This window comes from Engystomops pustulosus, chromosome 6 (genome assembly GCF_040894005.1).
Source record: "Engystomops pustulosus chromosome 6, aEngPut4.maternal, whole genome shotgun sequence".
Lineage (NCBI taxonomy): Eukaryota > Metazoa > Chordata > Amphibia > Anura > Leptodactylidae > Engystomops > Engystomops pustulosus.
In genome coordinates this window covers 137,283,507-137,305,019 of record NC_092416.1, presented here as the reverse complement: position 1 = coordinate 137,305,019, position 21,513 = coordinate 137,283,507, and the positions used below count along the sequence as shown (strand labels likewise).

General features: G+C 40.5%; 1 protein-coding gene across 1 annotated transcript in view; it reads right to left on the bottom strand.

The window, feature by feature from the left end:
- NGFR (nerve growth factor receptor) overlaps positions 1–13,097 on the bottom strand; it is a 52,686-nt gene extending 39,589 nt beyond the window's left edge. The window contains exon 1 of the mRNA XM_072111255.1: positions 12,956–13,097. Coding sequence (XP_071967356.1) covers positions 12,956–12,991 — 36 coding nt within the window. The 5' untranslated portion in view covers positions 12,992–13,097. The remainder of the gene's footprint in view (positions 1–12,955) is intronic.
- Positions 13,098–21,513: the final 8,416 nt, after the last annotated feature.

The window sequence follows — 21,513 nt, the reverse complement described above, 5'->3', positions numbered from 1 at the left end:
GGTTGCTCTAAAAGGCTTAATCCCCAGAACCAAGATGGATCTCATGAAACAATTCTCAGTGTTTTACCAACGGAAATACCAAGATGACCTCCAACATTTTAGACAGACTTACAATAGAGCTTCTCATAGACATAAACTCTTCAGTATCAAAATTTGGTGATGTCATATGACTACGCCTGCCTTGAATCAGTTAAAGGGATCAGTTCCTATCATAGCTGAAATTCTGAGGAATATTGACCCAAACAAAGTCAATCCATAGCAGCTGCACAGTCATTTAAGTTGGCTGCTTTAGTCAAACAGATGAAAGATATGTGAAGCATCTGTGGCTTCTAAGGAGCCAACCAAGGTTGAGCTGAAACCTATTTCCAATGGGTGCAGGGTGGTGTGTGGAGGGATAACGTCAAGCATTATAAAACAAGGAATAGGATCAGTGGCCCATATATATTATGCATGGCTTCTACTGGATGGCCAGAACGGCCACTGAGTTATAGAACGTACCATCCTTTGTAGAAATGGGATGTGTCACGGTTTATGTTGTTTTAGAACATACCAGGAGGTATCTAACATGTCTATTAATAAAAGAATACACAATGGGGCACATTTACTTACCCGGTCCTGTCGCAATCCCCGATCCGGACGGTCCAACGAAGATGAAGTCCAGCACGATTCACCAAGAGCGTTTGCCCGATATCCTGCATGTGTCGCTCCCCGCTCAGGTCCGCCGGAGTTCACCTTCTTCTTCCTGGTGCATGTAAGTGCTTGGCTTGCGAAGCAATATGAGATGTTAAATCCCGCGTGTTATCCGAATACTTCGGATCGTCCGCCCCTCATTTGTGTTGCGGGAAAAATCAGATCGGCAAAATCCGAGTGCCAAAAACCTCAGTTAAATGCGACGCAAAACGGAAATATTTGGGAAACCCGGCGAAAATGTTTTCCGCGGACCGTTAATAAATATGCCCCAATGTGTGATACTAGTATGAAGTTCCTGACTTGACAAACGCATTGACAAACAATGATCTAGAACACATAGACCAAGATGTACAAATTCTTGTGGCTCAATTTTGATACAGAAGGTCTGAATATAGTCAATGTAAAAAAAAAATATTCTTCCCCCATTCCTCCTAAATAAGACAACCTGTGGTGGATCTGTAACATTCTAGGGAATAAAGTCACATAAACTGTGATGTCCCATGATGAAAACTCCCAACATGGGTGGGCTGGAATGTAGACGTTAGATTATTTGTCAAGCAGTTACAGATGTTTATTGAATGGATTGTGAGTAATTGAGCTGCCACTTTTCATGTGTTAATCTGGCCAATGGTCAACCAAAATGTCTGTAGCTCAACTGGGACACTGTCTCTTTTATACATTTAGACAAGTCATTCACCATTCCAATAATTGCTATCCATATACTTGGCATAACCAGAAAATGTGTTTATCCATCCTATAAACATCTGTAGGCTACACATAGACCTATGTAATATAAGATGCCCCTACAAAAAGCTGGTGACATAGAAAACATGATGGACTTCGTGTATAAATAACCAATCTGGAAGTAAAAATATTGGGAGACAAGTTTATCCCAAAGGCTAAATGAGGGCAGCGGTAACAAGATTTTCAGAGTAATTGGAGTCCCTTTAAGGAGTTTTGTTATGGATGCATTGACCTTTTATCATTTAAAGGTCCTCTGAACCAGAACTTATCATTGGTTCATCAAAAGATCATGATCATGGCTTAGTGGGAAAAAAGGACATGGATCAAGGGGAAAAGTCTTGAAGGGAAAAGAGACATACATTGGTCAAGGTTGACCCCCAATACAAAACTTTACCCAGGTAATTATAAGTCCCTATTAGGGTTACCCATTTACTTACCTAGCGTGGTAAAGTTTCTGTGTAGTGACTGAGAAAGGCAGATCTTAAGACTTGCCGGTAGCAGACCTCTGGTCTTGTGGCATCTCAGGTCCAGGTTTCCCGCAGATGGAGGGGGTCAAGCAGACATTACTATATGTAGCGTCCCTTGTGATCACCACTCCCATATCAGTGGTTGGAGGGGTCTACCCACCAAACACTGATATGGGTAAGGTTAATGACGGAAGGGGCATGCAGACAATAATGACTCAAAATGTATCAAGTGGCATCAGCCAATGATATCCAACTGATGATAATAAGATTCATAAATCTGCCTCACTTTTTTTTAGGTTTTTTTTTTTTACCCGACTACCCCACTCATCAGTCAAAACACAGAAAATGGAACAGGAAGCCAACAGCTCTGATCTCAGGATAGTGGCCATACCTGGTTACTGCAGATCAGCTCCTGCTCAGTTGCTATAACTGGTACAGGAACAGAGATCATTTTCATAAATGAGCAAATAGAGTTTAATACTCGGCAAACCTTCTGGAAAGTCTGCACATTACACAAACATTCCACTAATTTGTAATATGAGTTGATTAAAGGGGTTGTCTAAGATTCTGAATATATAAATATATATATTATATTATATTCAATGAAGCTAATATGTAGTACCACGTACAAACCAAGGACAAGGGTGGTGCTGTAGGACACCCTGCTACCGGCTTCTTGTCAGAACTATTGTAAAAGAAAGCAAAGTAAGTAAGCAAGTAAGAAAATGCAGATCGGTGGATTGTGTGTTTTATGTGCTGTCATTCTTTCCATATGAAATTACTAACAGAAAGTCCAGGGGAATGTCTGCCCCCATAATCACTACTTTTTCTCACACACCTCTGCTTTTGGGAACATCCCAGGACATTTCCATACATATGTGAGACTGATATTAACAGCTCTTTATTATAATGCCAAATGTACTTTAGGTTTACTAGCCCTTTAAACAGCCCATCTGTGAGGGGTCTGGATAGTGGTAATGAAAGGGCATCTCCTGATCTGGGAAATACCACACCCCAGGTAACCAATCCTTGAAGGAAGTGGGAGACTAAAGGATTTTCAGGTCTTAGATGAATTTTCGGTCCAAATGTCTTTTAAGTATGAGAGTCTAAAAAATGTCCCATATTAAAGGGATAACAGAAATAAAACAGCATGCTAATATGCACATTGATTTCTAAGGATCTGGGAGATGAAGAAAAAATAACAATGAGGTTCTAATTCTAAGCCAGGCTCTAAGGGGTCGCCCCTACCTTCATACTAAATATGAGAAGCATATGTCCCTCCCTGAAAGCTTACCCCCTCTGTCATGATCCACATCAAAGTTCATGCACCGACAAAGATCACAGAGCTCGGAATCCGTGAACAAGTGGTATAAAAACTTCCAGAGGACGAAAACTATGTTCCAGCTATGCCATATTACATATGATATATACAACATCCCACATGTGTGAGAATACCTTACAAACACAGGTCTGGTTCTACAGCACCAGTATACAACAGGGAAAGATATAGCAGAAGGTATAGGTGGAGATATAGAGAGATATTATATGGTGTGATAGAAGTAGATAAGGTTATATGGAGTAATAGGAGGAGATATAGGGAGATGTTATATGGAGGGACGCCGTGTTGAGACATCGCACCCCATAAGAGGATCTATATGCCCTATGCAAAAATGCTGAGGACATTGGGTATGGACTGAGGACTGTCCCCGTGAGTACTAAACCATTTGATTGGAAAGGAACTGTTTTTTTCAGAAAGGAACTGTGTTTTTTTCCCCTCTTTTTAAACCTTAGAGTGGGTGAACGTAGAGGCGGAGGGTCAATCAATCTGTATATGGAGTAATAGGAGGAGATATAGGGAGATGTTATATGGAGTAATAGGAGGAGATATAGGGAGGTGTTATATGGAGTAATAGGAGGAGATATAGGGAGAGGTTATATGGAGTAATAGGAGATATAGGGAGGTTATATGGCGTAATAGGAGGAGATATAGGGAGATGTTATATGGAGTAATAGGAGGAGATATAGGGAGAGGTTATATGGAGTAATAGGAGCAGATATAGGGAGAGGTTATATGGAGTAATAGGAAGAGATATAGGGAGAGGTTATATGGAGTAATAGGAGGAGATATAGGGAGAGGTTATATGGAGTAATAGGAGGAGATATAGGGAGAGGTTATATGGAGTAATAGGAGTAGATACAGGAAGATGTTATATGGAGTAATAGGAAGAGATATAGGGAGATGTTATATGGAGTAATAGGAAGAGATATAGGGAGATGTTATATGGAGTAATAGGAGGAGATATAGGGAGATGTTATATGGAGTAATAGGAGGAGATATAGGGAGATGTTATATGGAGTAATAGGAGGAGACATAGGGAGAGGTTATATGGACTAATAGGAGGAGATATAGGGAGATGTTATATGGAGTAATAGGAGGAGATATAGGGAGAGGTTATATGGAGTAATAGGGGGAGATATAGGGAGATGTTATATGGAGTAATAGGAGGAGATATAGAGGATGTTATATGGTGTAATAGGAGGAGATATAGGGAGAGGTTATATGGAGTAATAGGAGGAGATATAGGGAGAGGTTATATGGAGGAATAGGAGTAGATAAAGGGAGAGGTTATATGGAGTATTAGGGGGAGATATAGGGAGATGTTATATGGACTAATAGGAGGAGATATAGGGAGATGTTATATGGAGTAATAGGAGGAGATATAGGGAGAGGTTATATGGAGTAATAGGGGGAGATATAGGGAGATGTTATATGGAGTAATAGGGGGAGATATAGGGAGAAGTTATATGGAGTAATAGGAGGAGATATAGGGAGATGTTATATGGAGTAATAGGAGGAGATATAGGGGATGTTATATGGTGTAATAGGAGGAGATATAGGGAGAGGTTATATGGAGTAATAGGAGGAGATATAGGGAGAGGTTATATGGAGGAATAGGAGTAGATAAAGGGAGAGGTTATATGGATTTTTAGGGGGAGATATAGGGAGAGGTTATATGAAGTAATAGGAGGAGATATAGGGAGATGTTATATGGAGTAATAGGAGGAGATATAGGGAGATGTTATATGGAGTAATAGGAGGAGATATAGTGAGATGTTATAAGGAGTAATAGGAAGAGATATTGGGGATGTTATAAGGAGTAATAGGAGGAGATATAGGGAAATGTTATATGGAGTAATAGGAGGAGATATTGGGGATGTTATATGGAGTAATAGTAAGAGACATAGGGCTGCAGGTGCCGTGTCACTTCAGACGCCACTGTTTAGTACCTAGAACTACTTTTGGGGGTTATATTAAAGACAAGAATGTTATCTTTCAGACTTTCAGACTTCTGTCTAAAAATGCTAATTTATCTACGTAAAAGGTATAGAAACAGTCCTCTACCCACTATATGTCAATTGGATAATTCTCTGAATACCTCCTGCAAACAAATGGTTTTGCCTTCAATGAATGCTTCGTCTCCAAAATTTCTTCAACAGAAATTATCAGGAGAGGTTATAATGTGAGAAGGACTAAGCCGCATGTTGTATGTGTTATAAATAGAGAGCTGTCAAAATATTTAACTCAAAGCCCATTTACAATCCTCTGTGGGCATTGGGCTAAATGATGGTTACTTGAAAACTATCTAATAACAAGGAATGAAAATCTAATTAAAAAATAAGATGTTATTATAAAAAGCTATTTAAGTGGAGATCATTTTATGACTTATGGCTATAAAAATAAACAGTTGTTGAATTAAGACCTTTTAAGCTGAATTACATAAGATTTATTGTGACTTCAAAAAGTGAACAGGCCTTACAGTAATGAGGAATGATCTCTTGACCTTACAGATTGGAAGAGATTGAAATAATATGGCTGCTGCCTTTCAGAAATGGCACCTATCTACATGGACTGACCCTGAACATGGACTTGGGCATTGCAATACTGACCCCTTGTAATGCAAAATGCTTAGTAAAAGGGGTTGTACCAACTATCTTAGTTAACTCCTATCAAAAGGATAGGTCAGTGATGGCGGACCTTTTAGAGACCGATTGCCCAAACTACAACCAAGACCCACTTATTTATCGCAAAGTGCCAACACAGAAATTTAATTTGTGATTTATACTCCCTTCCCTGTCACAGCTTTCATTGATATCAGCACCCTGAGGACACCAATAAAGCAGAAAATAGAAGAAATTTGGATGACCATTGTAGCTTTGCTCCAGGGTCCCATAAACAGGAAGAATTGTCAGGGTCGGAGCAGGTGCTACAATGATGATCCAGATCTGTCCACACCTTCCCACTCCTCCAGTAGTCCCAGGTAGGCCTGTCACTTTAGAATAGCTCTATACACAGCAAGTCCTGGGCTCTCTGGGACTGCAGGAAGAGACCTGGAGTCCTCTCTGGTGATGGCCTGAGTGCACCAGTGCCATAGATTAGTTACCACTGGGATAGGGGATAACAAGCTGATCAGTAAATGTCTGGCATCCCAAACAATCATGAGAACGGGAGCCCCAGCAATCGGGAAAATGGGGGTCCTGTGCTCACTAATTGAATCAACAGATGAAGCAAGTAGTCTGCCACAGTATTTAGGTGTATGGTAGTATCAAAAAGTGCTCTCTTCATCACTCTCATGGATAGCAAATGTGACACTCCCACACCATTGAATGGAGTGGCGGCTGCATGCTTGTCCTGCTACTCCACCCTTTAATAAGAATGGGATCCCCCATTCTCACCGATCAGCTGGTTAATCACAGAATAGGGGTTACTGAAATAGTGCCCTTTAATACTTTATTAAGCTTCTTTTTACCATGGATTAGTTTCATAATGAGTCAATTTGATCACTTGATTTGAACTCTTTTTAACCTCTACATCAAATTTTCTGAAATGACCATTTTCTTAAGGCTGCATACGGCCAGGCATACATCCGGCACCATGGAGAGTAGGAGGGGTGCCCCCCCTCTCCATAGAGATGCGTTGGGAATGGGCCATAACACGGGGAATGATAGGACATGTCCTATCTTTTCCCTATGTACTGTGTGATATGGGCCACACGTGTGCGGCACCGTATCTCTCTGTGGGGCCATTGTGGTACGGTATTGTGGATGCAGCCTAACTATTTGGTAATTTAATGTGCATGTAGTAGAAATATTTCAGATTAGAAAGTTACTGTAATCCACAAAGTATCTGTGTGGAAAATCCGCTAAAAATCTGGCCCGTATTCAGGGACCCATATTTTCCCTACGGAGCCAACCAAGGAAAATGATGCATTACACAGGTTGTCTCTAGAAGCACCAGGCCCTGTGAATGCTCTGTTCTTACTATAAGAGGAGTTACATCTTCAGGCTGATAAGGCCATAAAGGTCTCCAGCTCATGTATAAAGGTGTCAGAGCATAAAATACACTGAGTATCAGAGGTGAAGTTAAGCAATTTGATGTCTTGCCTTTGATATGCAGAGTATTCCCCTAATGAAATAAATTCCACCTGCAGACTACATCTCCAGAGGTGACACCTGCAGAGCCTCTGTCACTGCTTTGATTTGCAGAGCATCTCTCCGTTCCTCCCTCGGATTGTTTGAATTCTTGCAGAGCAGCAGAACAGCTGCTTTTGGCCCTGTCCTCCTGACTGACATGACTAAGTGACGCTGACAACCTGCAGGTGCAAGTTTACCGCAGTTCGCGGCAGGTTCCTAGTAAACACATAATGCCCGAAGCATCGTATGTACCTGTCCTTTTCACACCCTCTGCAGGAACCCTCCAATTTTATACCTCACACACTGACGTAGAATCCAATTTAATCCTATGCAAACACGTCTGAATATGAATCATACATTTAAAGTGAATTGTACCTTTTTTGGTGAATGGGTTTAAAATAAAGTTGGATCTATAAAGTTGTATTGTAACGTACAGCTCTAGATGTCACTGACTAACCTACCAATAAATTTCCCAAAAGGAGAAACTATTAGATCATAGGTTGGAAGATCTGCTGTCCAGCTTCTGCTCCCTAGGGGCACAAAAAACATTATTCCTTTATCTGGCCCTTCTTGGGAGACAAAAAAGGTGATGACCCCCTACTGCTCTAGTCTCAGATGAGGCCTGTCAAAATCATTGCTTGTCCCACTCATGAAGACAGATGGTCAGTAATAAAGAAACCATTAGTGGCTTTGAAATGGCAATTAAATCATCACTACCGGCTTTGTCTATTTGTTGATGGACCTCACTCATTTCTAAAGGAACACAAACCCTAAAGTACACGCCTCTCATTAACCAATCAAAATACTGAGGGCTATGACAGACACATGAAAGCAGCAGGGTTGGTAATACCAATGTAAGAATGGCCCACCCCAATGACCAATAAAGCCACTAGAGACATACAGTAACTAGTGGCTGACCAGCCTCAAACTCCTCTCTCACATAACATCATTATTATACATGTCACTTTTCCAATGTGGGGTTTTGTTCCAGATTTTTCATAGGGCCCAAGAGCTCCAAGTTCTGGTCCATTGCATGTAAAAATTTATGAATAGCTTTATTTTTGTCAGTTTGTCAGGATAGGGAATTACTTACTGAATGTTAAAGGGGTTTTCCCAGGAAACAAGTTTGATCCCACCCACAGGATAGGGCCTGACTTGCTGATCAGCGGGAGTCTCAGTGATGACAGATCACAAGAACGGGGGGCCCTCCGTCGGGCCCCTCGTCACTTCCAGAGACTAGAGGAGCAGACGGCAGTGCATGGCTTCTCTGCTCCATTCGTCTCTATGGAGATTGGAGAGCACAGTAGACCCCATTGGACCGCCCATTCTCGTGATCTGTGGGGGTCTCATCACTGAAATCCCCACTTACTAGCAAGTAAGGCCCTATCCTGTGGAAAGGGCCTTACTTGTTTCCTGGGAAAACCACTTTACGGGGGAGGGGCATCTTAGTGGTGGACCCCCATAGATAAAGGCCACAGGAGTACATTGCATATCAATTGAATGAGGTGACAGGGGGCTTATGCATTCTCCATTTCCATTCACTGGCACTGATGGAACTAACCAAATTTTGTGTTCTGCTATCTCTACCAGTGCCATATAGATGAATAGTGAATAAGGGCATATGTACGACCAGATTCTGTAAAGAGGAAAGGTATCAGCTATCCTGTGGATAGAGAAAAATGGTTGTTAACCAAATAACCCTTAAATGCATTTTGTCTGTCATTGATCAATGGACTCTTTAAGTCCCGTATAATTGTGCCTAGGACTGTGAGAGTGGGCATGAGGTGATACTTTATGGGTACAAATCCCAGGCAGAAATGTACTGAATAAATCTCAAAAATAATTAAAAACAAGTCTATACACCCACAAACAAGCCAGTGTAGACATGCACAAATTCATTTGATCACACAATTAAACACACGGGACCAGGCATGTGAATAGATGCAAAGTCTTGGACACACAGATTCTTGAAGAATGTGGTGTCTTAGTTAGATATCAGATATTGTGCATGAATCATACGACTGAATCATTTGCTCTTGGTTATATACAGTAGCATTAAGTTGTTTCAATGCAGATCAAAAAAGTGCCTGAAGAATCCACCCCTAAATTTTTGCCAATTATGTGCAAGTCAATTCTACCTACAATTGCGTTGCATGCATTACAGGGTTAGGATAATTGTGTGTCTAAGGTCACTTTAATATAGCTTCATGTTGTTACTATTCTATTACTACTGTATTCCTGAGAGTAGCAGTGTTCACATTCTGCTGCCGCTCTATGCTTGACAGGTCTACAACTTTTGACAGGGTTTAGGGTGGAGTAATTAGCAGATTATAGGAATGTTGTTCTAGGCTGTTTGATGTTTGACCGAAGAAAGTGAAAGCTCTGATGGACTGGGGAAGCCTGAAATTCAGCAATGCAGCTGACGAAAATAACCAGAGATAACTGGCTTAGCACCCATGTGACCCCACCAAGTCATACATGACAGTATATGTCCAAATTTCAATGAAAGCAAAACAGACCACAAAAATACTCATAATAGTAAAACATCTAATAACTCTGCTAGGGTTACAGTCTAAGGACCACCATGGAACCAAAATCATAGTGAACTAAACTACCGCCCCCAGAATGTTTGTGATGTTTTACTATTGAAACCTACTGAAACATTGCAAGAATACACATACATCATGCAAAAATGTACTTTTCAGAATCAAACCCATGTCACGTAACTAGATGATGGGAGTGCCACTGATCGGAGCCAAATAACAATTAACAAGAAGGGGGACCAAAGAGTGTTACCGAGTGTTACGAAATGATGTATTAAAACTGTTGACATGATACAACTTCTTTTTTAAGACATTTAACATTCCAGTCTAGGGTGTACGTACCATAGAGGAAGCCCTTGCAGCCTCTACTGGGCCCCAGGGGATTTGGAACCAAGCCCTTATTGGCCCTCTCACTTTTATAAGGGTCCACAGCATCAGAGATGAAGAATTGATCCAAAAATTATGGAAAGTACACCAAATGTTCTTGTCCCGTTGGTTTATTTTAGCCTAAAGACCAAGTCGACCTGCCCCAATCATTGCATCTAATGATTTGAGCCCATGCCACATACTATAATAATAATAATTCCTTTATTCATATAGCGCACACAGATTACGCAGCGCTACACAGAGTTTGCCAAATCAGCCCCTGTCCCCAATGGGGCTCACAATCTAATCAACCTACCAGTATGTTTGGGAGTGTGGGAGGAAACCGGATGAAGTTTCTCTGTATTAGGTTTTATGTAGCAATCTATATAATATTTCATACACCTGTTCAGTAATGTCACTTGCCAAACTGTCTTTTTCATTGATAATTGACATTACTTAAGGGGAAATGACCCATAAACAACATTATAATCAGCTTTACATTCCTCAAATAACCAACATTCATTGCATCTTTCCAGCTAATGTAACTTTTGTACATTACTGAAATACTGCTGACAGATTATGTAACATTAATGTAGTATGTAGTATTCTACATTAAGAGAACCTACTGAGTTCCCGCTGACCTCCTAGGACAGTGATGGCTAACCTATGGCACTGGTGCCAGAGGTGGCACTCAGAGCCCTTTCTGTGGGCACTCAGGTCATCACCAGAGATGACTCCAGGTATCTTCCTGCAGTCCCAGACAGCCCAGGACTTGCTGTGCACAGAGCTATTTTAAAGTGACAGCTCTACCGGGGACTATTTTCTGCTTTATTGGTGTCCTCAGGGGCTGGTATCAATGAAAACTGTGACAGAGAAGGGAGTATAAATCACAAATTACATTTCTGTGTTGGCACTTTGCGATAAATAAGCGGGTCTTTGTTGTAGTTTGGGCACTCGGTCTCTAAAAGGTTTGCCATCACTGTCCTAGGGTGTTAACACACACATATTTTAATCTATAACTCAACTATGGGCATAAAGCTCCATGGACCCAAATCCTGCTCTATAACCCATTTTGGTCAAGTTCATCTACAACTCTATTCATTGGGACATATTATGATCAGACTCAGTTTCTTGGAAAAAAACATCTATAAAACGCTTGAAAATGGGGAATGCATTCTTTTATAGTCAAAAGGTGACATCCACTGAACTAATTTCACCTAGTCTTTGAAGTTCCACATCATATATTCAAGATCAAGTTGATTGTTTTGGCAAATAATTTCTTGAGTCTCCATGGCTCACATACTACCCGTTAGATTTTACAGAATCAGAAATTGGACAATATATGGCCAGATTTAAGATTACACTTCCATAGACATACTTTAGCACACCTCACACCCAAGAATCTGACTGCACAAGTACACAAAAAAGTCACCTTGATAACCTTCTATTGCAATTCTCCCGAGAAACACCCACTTGAATCCCCGCTCCATTGAGAATGCTTCATCATTCATAAGCCACTCTTACACAGTCATCATACGCCCTCCACCAACCCACTCACAAAAAGTTACATCCCAAATCATCTCCCCATTCAAATCCTATCCTGTGAAATCTCTAAAACTTCTAAAATAACAAGCCTGCCAAATTCCTAAGTGCTGGCTGGAAATACATGCAGAGAAAATTATTCTGTAAATGACTTCCCATTTACACTGGCATAGTCCGCACATGGACAGGGTGCCACAAATGTAACCAGAACTTCAGAATGAGGGTTCACTAATAGAAGAAATGATTAAAGCTTAAGCTGCCTGTATGTCATTTTACAGAATGTACAAAAGTTTATGGGTAGGAAGGGGTTATAAAGCTGGACCATTGAGCTTGCAATCTAGTCTATTAGAGATGAGAGGATATGGAGCAAAGTTCAGAAGAACTTGTACTGTAGACCAAAATATTATGGATAGAATTATATAGGAAACAAATCTATATTGATCTATTACAGATGAGAATAGATCTACATAACTACATGTATAACTACATAAGAGAAGAATGTTAGACCAAAGAGCTTACACTCTACTCTGAGTGGATTTAGTGCATTGTTAAACCATATAAGGTCAAATGGCTTTGAATGCCATAAAAATCAGCTGTAAATGTAATAAAATAAGCAGAATATGGAAGCAGGAGATAAGCAGTGTGACAGCTTCCATGCGCCAACTAACCAATTGATATATTCCATTAATGGCTTTCTACATACGGAGGGGGATGAACGGTTGGGACTGAAGGGCATGCATTGTGCAGCTCCTGCTGAAATCTGAGTCTGGAAGGTTTTGTGTGTGCAGTAATAGGAAGGTAATTATCCACCACTGCATTATCCACAACAAGCCAAACCCTTATACATTGCAGATCCGGGCTGACATGGCTTACAGCAATATACTACAACATAAAGACAGCCTAAATACCAATGAAAAGCTAAAATACAGATGACAGGGGACAAAAGCCAACACGTATCCTGAAGTGACACTTCTGGGGAAAGGGACAAGGATGTTATTCTTGAGTCCAGATAATAGAGTTGACCAATCACTAGTAAAACACCCCAAACACACCATGTTACATATAATGCTGACATCTCTATCTAATGGTCAGTAATGAATGGTGAAGCATTGGAAATGAGGATGCACTTACTAGGCTGCATAGGATGACAAGCAGAGGAGCCTCCATTCTCCTGGTCCTATAAGGCTGATGGTTGTGGAGTGATAAGCAGATGGAGAATGCAGCGATTCAGCTACACCTGCCCCTAAAGCTTTGACAAGCCATCCCCTTCTGTTTAAAGAAAACCTTCCCCTTAGCTGTCCTCCCATTAGCTGCAAGTCCATCCCATTGACACACAGCATCGCCTCCCTGCCTCCCTCCCATCCAGGGAAGCGATCCAACAAGCAACGACTGGTTGTCAGGATTGGATTTAGGGAATGATGTTTGGATCTGGGCCCCGAAAACACTTAACTGCTAATTATTTAAGAGGAGAAGAGAAAACAAAAGAGGCAGCGTTTTCCTTTGTCCCTGCTGATCCTCTTGCTTTGCATTTTGCTGTTCACACATGGGATTTGACAGGAAGAATCTGTGCTGGGCTATGTAGAGTAATGTGGCACACAGCGGGCATAAACATCAATGCCTGGGCACCGGAGGGACAAATACTGGGCAGAACTATCCACCACACACATGTTATATGCTAGGATAAAAAATTATTGTGTTTAGAAATACCTAGAAATTTAATGATATTTCCACCAGTATTCGTAGCCCCTTGCACCAGGGTAAAACATGCCCCAGGTGTTCTACCCAGTTGGCGCCAACAATCATATCATTTAGTTACTTCTTTACTAGAACCCAGGGTGCCACATATATCATCACACCTGTTTGACACATAACTGACAAACTTTGTTCCAAGTTGGCACAAGATGTGAAAGAAGGTAACTGATCATATAAAAAATTGACACAGAGTATAGAATGCAGGAGCTGATAATCCCCATAGAAAAGAAGACAATGATGTAAAAGTGAATGGCAGGGGGCAGGATGTGTCACATATGGCAGATATGCCATTCAGGAGTCTGGGAAAGATGGGTGAAGATCAAAATTGCCATAGGAGATATCACACAGCTTCTGCTGATTCTCTAGTGTTATATCTGCCTAGATTTTCAGGGGGTACCATGGTTTATATATCTGGGTACATTTCTCTTTCAGATTTTGAGGAAAGTTGGTTACAAACTCTTTGGGGGCATTTATTAATTTGCTGTAATTTTCAGTATCTTATTCGTTTGCGGTGCAAGGGATTAAGGATTTGGTGCACTTATCAAAATGTTAAGAACTGTCTCCACATTCATGAAGGTGAATAGAACTCCCTAAACCTGCTTTTAGCTGTTCTAATTGTGCGCCAAAAACTGCACCAAAAAACGTGTCAGAAAAATAGAAGAAGCATAAAAGATTAACAATCAGCGCCACAATTTTGCACCCAAAACAGAACAAGTCCTGAGTGTTGGAAAACCACCAAAATTGTGGCGCCCACACTTCATAAATAAGAGGCTGAGCAAGGGGGAAAAAAATTTGCCAGTTTTCCATTGGAAAGTCGATAATAAATGTCCCCCATTAAGTTGCACTTCCTCAAGAAGATATTGTGGCACATTTACTTACCCGGTCCAGCGGAGTTCATGAAAGTGCATTGTCCAGCGATAATGCACTGTGCCACGATTCACTAAGATTGTGCACCCGATATCCTGCATGTGTCGCTTTCCCTCTCAGGTCCACCGGAGTTCACCTTCTTCATCATGGTGCATGTAAGTGCATTGTCTTGCGACAATTTGAATCTTAAATCCTCAGCCGAATCAGTTGGATCGTCTGGTGGCCTGCCCCCCTGATTTCTGTCACATGAAAGCCAGTGCAGCTGCACCACAATCCCATTGCGTGCCACACAATCTCAGCGCAAACCCCTGTTAAATACCTGTCAAAGCTGCGCAAATCCCGAAACCAGCGAAACAGTCTGACGAAAGTGCAACCCGCGACCCTTAGACTATGAGGCTTATTTACTAACACTTACTTTATCCCAATTTATCCACAAAATAATACTGTACAACTGGGCGGATTCTGCATTAAGGAGTCTCGGAAAGCTGGGTGAATATATAAAAAAATCATTCAGAGAGGACACCATGCTGCGGTACCTATTAAGTTATAAATCTGTCTGGTACATTTGGGCATATAACATTGGATATCTGGGCAGATATGTCATTGAGATGCTGGGGAAAGTAGAGTAAAAACAAAAAGAAAATATATTATTCTACTCCTTACTCTGGAGTGGTAAACCTGCACAGGAAATCCAGCCCCATATACCTGGCTAGGAACAGCTGGATGATAATATGGCCACAGTTTTTAGAGGGGATGTAGTCCAGATGCTTTCAACTACTGAATACTAGCTATGGCTCAGTATACAGGGCGTATATAGAAAAGTAATGTAGATCTGCCATTCAGATGCCTGGAAAAGCTGTATGAAAACTGATAAATGTAATGTTGCTAATCGTAACTCTGTAACTTCTAGTTATGCATGGCCCTGTATGTAACACTCCATATATCAATGCCGAATTTCCATTCATGGGACTTGGGGAAAGCTGGGTGAAAACAATTCATGTCACCAGGAATGTCCTTTTCAGATGGTGACAAGTTCCAATAGCTTATGCTATGCTGATTTTTAAAAATGCCTTTGTCTGTATTTTGAATCATTTCAGTACATTATAAAACTTTATTTCACATAATGATTTGTAAGGCGCTGTGGAATTTGGTGCAGTTATATAAATAAAAATTATTATTATTATTATTACATTACCTGGCTCCCTGACAGAAGCATGAGGTAGGTCATTGTGAAGGGGGCAGCAGCTTGTGACCTGTGAGGAAGAATGTATCATGGAGACTTAGACACAGACTACTGCAGCTGCTCCCCCTTCCCTCACCACACTCTGCTGATGTGAAATAAAGTTTTATAAAGTATTATTCAAAATGCAGACAAATGCAGCTAAATATGACATTCTTAGTTTCGCTTTAGGTTTCAACTTCCAATGAGAAAGTAATTAAACTTTTTCTGACTCCAGAGTTTTAAGTCTGCATAGGTATCCTGAGAACACAGGGGGACCTTTAATAACAACTGTGCAAGCTGCACTATATGGAGTTTGCCTGTGTATAATGCAGGGTGTGCCATATTCAGGATTTCTGGTGACCATTCTTCTTGAATCTGGTGCCCCCTGCACTATCCCAACAGAGTGCACCACTTTTTTTTGGTGCACCTTTAACATGGGGCGTGCAACACACTTCTGTCGAACTTTGCATGTTAAATCCGTCGCATGGTCCAACTGAGCACCGGAACGGCCACTAATTTGTGTTGCATGGTACCTAGTGCAGCTGCACCACAAAAGGGTCGTGTTCCCCAAAATTGTGGTGCAGACATTTCTTAAATACCTGTGCAAGTACTTTACACTAGAAAGAATGTGCAAAGTCCGACAGAAAACTGGCGCACGTCCCTTAGTAAATGTGCCCCACAGTATTACATAACTGGGCATATTTGCCAATCAGGATTCTGGGAAAGCTGGAAGAAAACCAAAAAGGTCACAGCTTTGACAAGCAATGTCATTCAGCTCTTCTATACTCATTTATAATATACATGTATATGCTTATTTATGCAGGTAAAGTTTTAAATGATACCAAGAAAGGAATTTATCTGGTTGCTTCTAGGTAGTATAGCTATACTTATGTAGAGTATATATAGCAGTGCTGCCGTTCAGAAATGTAGGAAAGCTGAGTAAAAACACAGATCTATGCCACACACAGTTTACACATACAGACATCCAGCTTTTCGTCTTGAGGATGATATCATGATTACCAGGACAGATGCCAGGAGCCTGGGACAGCTGTGTGGAAGCTGTAAATGTGTGAATTTTTATGAATCCTTCTCTTTTCTCTGTGGGGTAAGACTCATTCATACATGTTCTCTGGCACCTAGGATGCATAACTAAAAGTTTTTGCTTGCACTTTCCTCAGGGTCTTCATGCATTGCTCCTTAAGATGTCCAGCGTACGTCACAGCGATGATACTGAGCCTTAAGATGCCAGTAATAGGCCATGGCCCCCGTAAAATTGTAAAATATGTCAAGCATTGAATGGCACCATTGACACCCGGCGCCCTCTTATTAATGGGTCATTCAAACACTTACCATCGACACATGCAACACACATTTTTCCACAATTGAAAGAGATGGAGTGAAATACATTATGTAATGTCATTTACACATCATTTTTTATTATTGATTCATTTTATTCAGATTTTCAAGTATTTTCAATTGCTTTCAACAAATTCAGTAAAAAATAAATTGTGCTTGTGTATTTTTGGTGCTCCCACAGACCTGAATGCGTAGCTAACCATCCGTTCAGCCAGGGAACGAGAAGGGCATCAGTGGCCCCCTGTTTTTAAAGTTTCAGGGTTGGGAACCCATGTATATCATGTATTTATGATACTGAATCTCCATTGTATCATAAATACCTGTTTGAGACCTTACTGTAAAGCTCCCCCTAGTGGTGGCTGAATAAAGTCAGAATTATTATTTCACTACTTAAAAAACAAAAACTAAATGCCTCAATACATATCGGAAATGTATATATTTTTGAAAGAGTAAAAATTGAAAGACTTTTATAGAAATGGAGTGCATTGAGCACTATGAATTGTATGTATTTCTGTGTCATTAAAGAAATGTAAGACAGTGGAGACCCATGGACAGTGCCTGCTGCTCATAGTGGAGAATAGGAGGACAGATGGTCTCCAGTGCAAGATACCAGTGACGAGGCTGTGTATATGTTCTGTCCCTGAGGCACACCTGGATTTTTGTGCTCTCCCATTTTCTGTTAGGTGGTTAGTCAGGTAATAAAGACCATGAGACACAGACTACTATCTCTAGAACTAAGTCATGCTATATAGCTGCCTTGGATGCGTTCCCCACTCGCTCTCTGATCTCTTCAATGGGGCAGATGTACCTTATAGAAGAATTATTCACGGTCCAGCCAGTATCCAGTGCACACTTCTTTATTTAGTAAAACACCGATACAAGAGAGTTGGTAAGGACTACGCGTTTCTAGCGGGTCAACCGCTCTTAATCATAACTGATACAAGTATCAGATGGGGCAGATCTATCTTATACTTGCAATTTGTGTCTGCATATTTTTTTTAATTTGTTGATGGGCAATTTTTCTTGGCCCAGGAAGTAAGTTATCCACCCCCATGGATTATGAGAATGGAGGTCAAGTGTTCCCCGCGTCGCATACTGAGATGACTGGAGTAGCCGGTCACGAATGGCTAGGCTGCCCGGTTTATTTTTATGGAGCTGACAGAGACTGACGAGCAAAAAAGGCAAAAAAAGCGTAAAGGCAAAAAAATGCAAAAAGGAAAGAAAAAAGCGCAATATCCAATATCTCTAAGTCTTCTCTGGCTACGCTTTTTCCCCTTCAATACATAGGACTTCATCCAGACTTCTTCTGGTGGTTCCAGCTAGAATCGAGGCTCTGTACCTGTGACAGCGGTGATTTGCATCCCATTTCTCCCTAGGCAGATTCTGTCTCTCTAACGCATCTGTAATATATTCCTCGTGGTATGGTGTCACCCGTGAAAGGATCTGTATCTCTCTCCTGCACTTGCAGCTTCCGACTGAGCTGCTATCCCAGAATCTGACTGACAAAGGGTATCTTTCCTGCGTGATAAAAGAGGTAATAGAAGAGTAACATGGCTGCTGTTCATATGCTAAGAAGCCCCTTTTAAACAGTGTGAGGATCCACAGCTGTGAGCCATGGCGGAAGCCTGAGACCAGGCCATGTCATTTTCACATAGATTCAGGTTATTTTCTGCAGAAAATTTTTCTGCTTTGAAAGAAAAATTCAAGAAAAGTCACTTTGAAATGTTTTCCATTGATCTGCACGAGTAGTATATAAAACATGTTTTCTACACATTTTCTTCACTGCTCCATAATAAAGAGAAGCAGCATGTTAATTCTTGGCACTGTTATTGTGGTGGGTAGCCACACAATGGTTAGCCCATGGGTATCCTGCCACTAAACGGCAGCTGCTTACAGGCATTGAAGGTGATTTATCTTTTTTCTGTGTACTGTTATTAGTTTTTGCCTGGTTTTTTGACCTCTGAGCACATTCTCATTTCTCATTTTGTCTTTTAGCTTGTGTTAAATTTGTCTATTTAGTTAGGGTTTTTTGGCGACTTTTTTATGAAATGTCTCAAAAATGTTGCACAAATGTCTCAATGAACTTTTTTCAGTTTTCTTAAAGTTTTCCTTAAGTATGGGTTTGGCTGGAGTTATTGCGCTGAAAAATGTCACACATTTTAGATCATTTGACAAGATAAATGTCATTTGGGACGTTTTACACATCTGGAATAGAATATATACAGCATGCATCTTACTGGTCAAAAACTAATACTCGGCTGACTTCAGTGCACATATCAAAAAGTAGCAAAAATTGCAATGTGCCACAAAATGTCCCAAAAAAAGGCAGGAAAAAAGGAAGAAAAAAGAATGTGACCACAGAGGACTACATGGAAAGGGTTAATTAGTGGAAGCAGCATTGTTTCTCCAGAAGAATCAATCTTATTGGATTGAAAGGATTGAAACCTGGAATTTCTAGCCTAGGGACTTTTGGAGATTTCTTAGAGTCTAACATATAAGGAAATTTGAAGCCTCAGATACAAAAAGATCTCAGTGAACCGTAGCCATGTGTTGCTCCTTGGTATTATTTGGGGATACAAAACGCTCAGATCCAGGATGCAGTTAAGGAGATGGGAGCTTTATGTGCAGCCATTCAAAAAGAGAGGATTCTGGGAAGAGAAGAGTAATGATCTGAGATCACAATGCAAGAATCTTATGTATTCTGGGTATGACTGAGAATCTTGTCCAGGGGGCTCATTCTTTATTGTTGTGTAACTTCTTTGCTTCACAGGATTCAAAGAATTTGCTAAAAAAAAACTATATTTTATATGAAACATTGTATTAAAGATCCATAAAAACATGATTTTCTTTTTTCCATGTATCAAACCTTTTACCTATTAAACCGGAGGTTACTATTTGCATCAGCACCTCTGTAAGACATAGTGAGGATAGATAGGGGGCGGTGTTCGCACTTCACCCTTGTTTCTATATTGTCCTTTTAAACATTAGCCTAGGCATACATACAATGCCATACATACAATGCAAAAACATCATCCTGTATATTATAATGGTGCAGATTTATTGCATGACAGAATGTGACACCAGGAACATGGGTGGTTATAGAAATAAAACACACTAAAAATTAAAGCAAACTGCAACATTTATATAATGTCATACGAGAAAACAGAATTCTCAAGTGTTCTGGTAAACAAAGAGTTAATTAAATCTTTATAAATCCACTTTACTTGAAGCAAGCCACACACCCTGGATAAGTAACACGCAAGCATGTTATTTGTCCCTTATGGGATTTCCATAACATACAGGACTATGCAGCTGCTTCCATCTGGAAATGACCCTTATGAAACTGAGCGCTGCTGCTATCACCCAGTAGTAACTAGTCAGCCTTACCCCACAGCATGTAGGATAATACTGGAGCTCTTATGTATCAAAGGGCAGGCAATCACACTCTTAGGACATTGCTGAATATATAATACTAATATAAACATAGGGAAAAGATTCTTCCTAAATATAATCTTAATGCGCAAAACTTCAAAACTATATCTCCTCCTATTACACCATATAACCTCTCCCTATATCTCCTCCTATTACTCCATATAACCTCCTCCTATATCTCCTCCTATTAATCCATATAACCTCTCCCTATATCTCCTCTTATTACTCCATATAACCTCTCCCTATATCTCCTCCTATTACTCCATATAACCTCTCCCTATATCTCCTCCTATTACTCTATATAACCTCTCCCTATATCTCCTCCTATTACTCCATATAACATCTCCCTATATCTCCTCCTATTACTCCATATAACCTCTCCCTATATCTCCTCCTATTACTCCATATAACATCTCCCTATATCTCCTCCTATTACTCCATATAACCTCTCCCTATATCTCCTCCTATTACTCCATATAACCTCTCCCTATATCTCCTCCTATTACTCCATATAACCTCTCCCTATATCTCCCCCTATTACTCCATATAACCTCTCCCTATATCTCCTCCTATTACTCCATATAACATCTCCCTATATCTCCTCCTATTACTCCATATAACACATCCCTATATCTCCTCTTATTACTCCATATAACATCTCCCTATATCTCCTCCTATTACTCCATATAACATCTCCCTATATCTCCTCCTATTACACCATATAACATCTCCCTATATCTCCTCCTATAACTACATATAAGCTCCCCCTATATCTCCTCCTATTACTCCATATAACCTCCTCCTATATCTCCTCCTATTAATCCATATAACCTCTCCCTATATCTCCTCTTATTACTCCATATAACATCTCCCTATATCTCCTCCTATAACTCCATATAACATCTCCCTATATCTCCTCCTATAACTCCATATAAGCTCCCCCTATATCTCCTCCTATTACTCCATATAACCTCCTCCTATATCTCCTCCTATTAATCCATATAACCTCTCCCTATATCTCCTCCTATTACTCCATATAACATCTCCCTATATCTCATCC